The 7075-nt window shown below is 37.8% G+C and overlaps 1 protein-coding gene across 1 annotated transcript; it reads right to left on the bottom strand.

The window, feature by feature from the left end:
- Window positions 1–2831: 2831 nt before the first annotated feature.
- On the bottom strand, window positions 2832–3299 carry LOC111758903 (ubiquitin-conjugating enzyme E2 C-like). Its single transcript, XM_058299485.1, has one exon. It carries the CDS (start codon window positions 3297–3299, stop codon window positions 2832–2834), a length of 468 nt encoding a protein of 155 aa, XP_058155468.1.
- Between the last annotated feature and the right edge of the window lie 3776 nt (window positions 3300–7075).

The following is a 7075-nucleotide window of genomic DNA, read 5'->3' as shown; positions in this document are numbered from 1 at the left end:
TCTGTGGAAAAGAAATGATAAATGGGTGTGGATTTACCCTGGGTATGAGATTCCCAAGATTCTAAACTGACATGCTAAACCACACTAAGTGCATTGGTTTCCCATTGATGCTATAACAAATTACCATAATCTTGGTGGCTTAAAACCACACAAATTCATTTCCTTATAGTTCTGGATATCAGAAGTCTGAAATGGATTTACATGGCTAAAATCACATTGTGGGCAGAGTTAATTTTCTTCTGGAGGCTCTAAGGGATGATCTGTTTCCTTGCCTTTTCCAGGTTCCAGAGATTGCCTGAATTCCTTGGCTAGTGGTTCCTTCTCCATCTATAAAGACAGGAGTTTAGCATCCTCAAATAAGTGTGAATCCATTAGGTCCTACCCAAATAATCCAGGATAATTTCTCCATTTTTAAGGTCAGATAATAAACAACCTTAATTCCATCCCCATCTATAATTCTCCTTTGCCATGGAATCTAATATACTCACAAGTTCTGCAAATTAGGACATGGACATCTTTGGGATTCTGACTACCACAATAGGCCTTTTGAATAACAATAAATTGCAGTCATTTTCTTTTTACTGGCTTTAGGCTGCCACATCTTCTTTTGATGCTCTTACAAAGACATTTAGTTCGTGTGTCCCATCTCTCCCAGGAGGGCCTTGTCATTTTTTGGAATTCAATTCTGATGAGCTCTAAAATTATGTTTGTACATTGCTACTTTTTCCCTTTGTTTTGGGAAAGCATAGAGACTTTTCCATTAAAAATATATTCAAGTTGTATACCACTCATTTCTGAAATTTCCCCATTAAATGATCTCAAGTGGAGCCATTTAATTTTAGGGAAATTGGTTAAAAAATTTTAAACAGAATTTGTATATGTATAATACAAAATCACAACTTACTCCTCAAACACAAGGTAATTTATTTCAGGGATTTTTTTCTCTGCCTTTTATGCACTTAAGTCTAATTAAATCAAATCTAAGAAAGTGACTCTTATGAAGAGTGCATATTTCAAAAATTAAAAATTCTCAAGAAATCTTTAAACTCTTTGATCTGCAAACAAAAGTTTTTAGTTCTTACTGAATCAAATCCTTTCAGGAAATTATCTTCTTTTTTGTTTATTTCAAATGTTATCTACTTTAGTCATTTTGTGTTCTGACATTTTAAAATACATTTAAAAATATCATCTTGGCTTCTTTTGTCAAAAATCTCTTTAGCAAAATTTCTGTTTTAAATGAAAGATCTAAATGCAGTCAAATTAGGCTTGAATTTCTCCAGCCATCTATCATCTTCTATTTTGCTCATTTCATTTACTCTTGTACTCCATCCAATTTTCACTGCTCAGGATCATCAACAAGTATCCATTCCATATTTCTGTTTCATTGTGCTGTCTTTCCTCCAAATTGAACATCATAAGACTTAATCTAATGATCTTCCATATCTCAAACTTTCTATATCTTGGTTAATGCCTAATCATTCTTCAAAACAATGCTCAGGTATAGCACCTCTAAGAAGCCTTCCTTGACCTTCTCAGTTTGAGTCAGGTGGCTCCCTCCTCTAAGCATCCATAAATATTGTGATGAATTAATGAAATTACTTTTCACATTTTATTGCAGTTATGTGCTTCTTTTCCCCATAAGCTCTTCCACTTACAAAAATGTATTTATTTAATTAATACTTTCATCATAAGAGCTCAACAGAGACTTATTTTAAAAAACAAACAAAACCTTGGAACGGTTGTATCCACTGCACTTCTATATCAAGAGAGGGTTTAAATTCCACATGGATGCCGGATGCAATCCTCCTGTTTTCAGTTGTAGGCACTCTTGGCTCCCTGGTGTGGTGGTTGGCCTTCTTCACCTCCATGTTAGATGAGTGGGGTAAGTCCAATAAACCAGAGTGTAGGAGCTGAAGTCTGTTGAGGCTCAGGGCCTGGCTATCACATGGTCAGTTCAGAGATTCAGGTCCCCTGGGTATACATTAAACCCCAGCACCAACTACAGTTCCGGTAAAAGTAACAGGAGAGGCTTGTGAACAAAGATCACATCTGAGTCCAGCTCCATCACACAGAAACACAAACTCCAAAATATGCCATGACCATAGAACCTGTGCGTCTCTGTAGCCCTCAGAAGAACCAAAACTGGGGTTGTATCATGTGGAATCTAAGCCCCCTCTTGATATAGATGTGCAGTGGACACAACCATTCCAAGGTCCACAGGATGGAGGAATAGAGTATGGATTAGAGTGGACTTATTGATATTCTATTCATGAACAATTGTGATTAGTAATCGAAGAAAATGTGGCATTGGTGTGGAGAAAGTGGCCATGGTGGCTGCTGGGAGTAGGGAGTGGTAGGAAGAGATGAGATGGGGCATTTTCAGGACTTGGAGTTGTCCTGGGTAGTGCTGCAGGGACAGTTACCGGACATTGTATGTCCTCCCATGGCCCACTGGGTGGAATGTGGGAGAGTGTGGGCTGTGATGTGGACCATTAACCATGAGGTGCAGCGGTGCTCAGAGATGTATTCACCAAATGCAATGACTGTCTCATGATGACGGAGGAGATTGTTGTTATGGGGGGAGGAGTAGGGTGAGGAGGGGGGGTATATGGGGACTTCATATTTTTTGAATATAATATTAAAAAAGTAAATAAAGACAAAAAATAAAATTTAAAAAATTAAAAATTAAACAAACAAAACAAAGATGACACGAGAACTAAGACACAAAGTCTATACAGAAGGAAAGGACATTCTGTCTAAGCAAAACAAAATAAAAAGACAGCACAAGGAGAGAGGCTGGACATTCTTGGTTTGGGTTCTTGGCTGAAAACTTACTTTGAGTAGGGTTCTCGTAGGTGCTTCTTAAAGGCTGTGGGGTTTTTCCAGAGCTCAACAGCCTGTGTGCTCAAAGGGCTATACACACTGGGTTTTCCCAGCAGGCTCTGGATGGAGGGCAGGACGGTTCTGACATCATTCAGGGCAGACCAATTGTCCTTCAGGATGCCCAGGCAGATGTAACACTGGGTATCCACATTGGGCTCATAGCAAGGCATAAGGAACTTCACCGTGGGTTCATTGTAAAGGTAGCCATAGGGAACTCCAGCTGTTCTATGGAGGGTCCCTGCCCATTTGAAACAGTTGCCTGATACAGGGAAGGTAGAAATTCCTTTATCTCTAGACATCACAAGGGTATCAATTCTTACTTTGGCCTCTTTCCCACTGAGCCCTAGGTGGTTGTGACCTCTCCTAGACTTCCCCTTTAGGGTAGTGGAGGTTGGATCTTGATTCTGGGAGGCCATCTGGGTGGTGCTGGCAGGGAAATAGGGGACATGGGAAAAATGCCTGCTACTGCCTCTTTCCACTTTTGAGTTTCCAACATGTAGCAGAGTTCTTGGTATACAGGAAGCTGTTAAAATACGTATATTTAATGGGTGAAAAATTCTGTCTTCCATAGACTGTGAACTCTTCGAACATTTGATCAAAATCTTATTCATATTTTAAATTTGGGGTAGGGGTTAGACTATAAGTAGGGACAAGGTTAGATGATTAGTTTTGCACAATTTTAGGCATAAGATCTGTTCAAGACCTTTCCATATTTAATTGTTCCCTTTAATACTCATTATCCACTCCCTTTTACATGCCCCCCAAAATACCCACTCTAACACACTTAATGCATATTTTTGTGCTTGTTCTTGGAAAATGTGTGCTTCAGAAATTTTCATAGGCTCTTTTAATTTACATAAATGAGATATTATATATCTCAAGTATATCTTCCTTTATTTTCCTTTAACACTTTTTATGGTACATTCATGTTGTTATGTGTATGCCTAATACACTGTTTCTAAATGCTATGTAGTATATTGCATGTGTGTGTGTTTATCTCACACAGTGCTTGACTAATACTTAATAACTCCTTGTTGAAAAAAATGCATAAATGATACCCCATTTCACTGTTGACGTGTCACTTTAAATTTCTATCTTTGAAATCTCCCTTATGTCTATTCCTTTCTTTCCTGTCCTGTTGTTGCTATTTTAGATAAGGCCTTCACAGGTTCACATGTGGTATGTTAAAGAATATCACAAACCCTTTCCTTTCCCAATCGGAAAACTGTGCATTCCAGAGCAGTCTTATTCATTTTAATAAACCTCCATGTCATCATTTCTGTCCCCATCCTGAAAACTCCTATGAGGCCACACTGTCCTTAGACCAGTAGCCCTGAGGACTGTTTAACGTCCTACGTAATCTGATGTTAGCTTCTGTACTCCACCCCACACTTCTCCCTCAAAGAGGCTTTTCTCATCAAATTTGAGTACTAACCCCTTCCTCCTGACACTGCTCCCTGCTCATTCTCTTTTCTTGACTTGACTTCTTCCGGCCCCCTCTATTAATTTAAACCCCTAGCAGTCTTTATGAAACCAGCTAATGCAAAATCTCTCCTATGAAGATTTCTCTATTGTGGACTTTTTTTCCTTCCCTGACCTCCAGGAAAACGGGGGAGGTAGCATTGTGTGGGAGAAGCATGAAGGCATTGTAAAAGCACTGGATTTGAAGTCAGACAGACCTCGGTTTGGATCCCAGTGTGACATTTACTATCTGTGAGTCCCTGGGAAAATTACCTAATTCCTTTAGTCTCCTTTTCTTTTTTTAAAAATAGGAATTTTAGTTATCATCTTACACAGACAGTTGTGATTGAATGAGACAATTTATATAAAACATCTGCCATGAAATAGGCATTCAAGGATTGGTAGATACTATCATGATGGGAAATGTCTCTATTGCTCATTTCACATCCCACGTATACTACCCTGTGTTGCTATTTTACTGCTTTATGGGTCTCTTCTAAAACTGGTTTTCATGGAAGTATTGTATATTACATTTATTTTGTATGTCCCAGAGAGGAAAGCATGGTGACCCTGTCTTCATATTTATTAAAAATTTACAAATCTCATATCCTGAAAAATTCATTTCAATATATAAGTATATAGAGTTAACTATGTATTACTTATACTTAATAAAGTGTTGCTAACTAGAGCTCCTTCTGGGTGCATTTGGCATGGTCTTTGAGAATTTCTGCATAATTCTATCCTTTTGCCTTTATGTCATCATTTCAGTCTTAATAAAGGATTCAGATCATCTCTTGGGGTGACAAATGATTCTTGCCCTCTCAAACCACTGTATCAGAATATTTGGTGATTTACATTTGTCATGAGCATATTGGGTGATTCATAATCACTCTGAAGTCTGAGAGCCCTTGAGCGGGGAGAAACTTTTGTCCTGTAGTCACAGGGCTAAATACCCAGCTTTGAGCCACACCCTTCATTTCTTTGATCCTCAATTTATTGTTCATAAATGTAATTAGTTGTAATTCTGCCTCATAAGACTTGCAGAGAAAGCTCTGAACTCTTTATCTGGTATGTAAGAGTTTCTTAAAAGACAATGGCCAATGTGGTCCTTGTAAGATCCGAGGATGTGATGCTTGTGCCTTTAACGCTCCCACAGGGAAGATGCCTCTTCCTATTTTGGGTAGATCTTTGTTACTCAGAGTGGCCTGCAGTCCACATGGGTGACCCCCGAGAGATTGTTAGAAATGCAGCCTCTTGGCCACCTCAGAAGAGCAACTGATCAGAACCTGAGTTTTGGCAAGACCCCCTAGGTAACTGGGAGGCACACTAAAGTTGAAGCCTTTGTTGAGATTCTGGTTCGGTAGGTCTAAGCAAGGACCCCAGACACTGCTGGTAAGCTGGTTGGAACTGTTTTGTTTTTTATATATTAAATAAAAAGTAGCATTTCAACCAAGACACTGTATGAATCATAATTTTAAAAACAAACAAACAAGCTTGAGGTTTTACTAGAGATATTTTAAGAGGAAAAGAATTTAAACATATATATGCACATACACACACATATAGATCATTTTAAATCCTTTTAACTCCTGATTTGGCCTTGAATAGCAATTGCAAAACGAAGTTGAAAGCCCGTGAAAGTTGTTATTCCATGATGGAGTTAGGGCACAGTTTGAAAGTGAAATACTTTGGAATGAGGCTTTACTGAGCACTTGAAACATTAGGGAATCTGTACATAGTATTTCTGCATCACCAATTTTCACTTGTCAGTACTTAGAATTAAGGTTGAGCCAGATAGATTGTTAGCAATGTTAAATTTGATTGTCGGAATATGTTCCAAATCAAGGTTGCCAGGGCAGATCTTGCTGACTTTTGTATATTTCTTCTAAAATCTCAAAAGAAAGATAGAGGGACATATTCTTTTCAAAGTGTAAATGAGAAATTTATTTAGAAACAAGTGGCACTTTAGTGGGTGGTCATGTGTGGAAATATTCCATCTATTGGTAAGGCCCATGAAAAATGTTATTGGGGGTTTCATCATTAAAAAACTATCTTAACATCTCATTACAGTGAGCAATTTTTGCAAGTTTAAGCAGAAGCAATATATCTGCAATAAAAGCTGTTAGATGATGCATCATTGCACTAAACTTCTCAGTAGGTGATAATAACAAGTTAAGGAATCCCTGCACTTAAAAGTAATTCCCAAATTGTGTTTTATTCACACTAAATTCAGAAGGCAACTTTGGATATGCCTAGTATGTTTTTATTTATGGAAAACTGAACTGTTACTCAACTCTATAGGAAAACAATTGTATTAATATAAAATGTTTTACTTGTTCTTTCAAGAATATTTATTGGGGAGTGGATGTGGCTCAAGCAATTGAGGTCCCAAGTTTGGATTCTGATGCCTCCTAAAGAAAAAAATAAAAACAACAGACAATGAGTAAACAAAGCTAGACAAAACAAAAAACCAGCAATGAGCAGACAACAAGCAAACAACCAATGAACAAACAAACAGATGAGGGAGCCATTTAGGGAGGGGGTAAGTATTTATTGAAAGCCTATTACATAAAAATATTTAAATAAGGCCTGAAAACAATCTTCTCTTTTACAAACTTAATCTCATACTTCTTTCATGCAACATAATTCCACTGAAGGCAAAGGGTGATGTTAATAATGATGCATGTTCGATGAGAACAGAAATGCACAAGACACCATACTAGGTTCTTTA

The sequence above is a fragment of the Dasypus novemcinctus genome, chromosome 6, assembly GCF_030445035.2.
Source record: "Dasypus novemcinctus isolate mDasNov1 chromosome 6, mDasNov1.1.hap2, whole genome shotgun sequence".
In the NCBI taxonomy this organism is placed as follows: domain Eukaryota; kingdom Metazoa; phylum Chordata; class Mammalia; order Cingulata; family Dasypodidae; genus Dasypus; species Dasypus novemcinctus.
Note: the sequence above shows the minus strand (reverse complement) of the source record. Positions and strands in the feature narration are given on the sequence as shown.

Excerpts from the sequence above, each read along its gene's own strand:
- LOC111758903 (XM_058299485.1), bottom strand. The coding sequence starts at position 3,299 with ATGGCCTCCCAGAATCAAGATCCAACCTCCACTACCCTAAAGGGGAAG.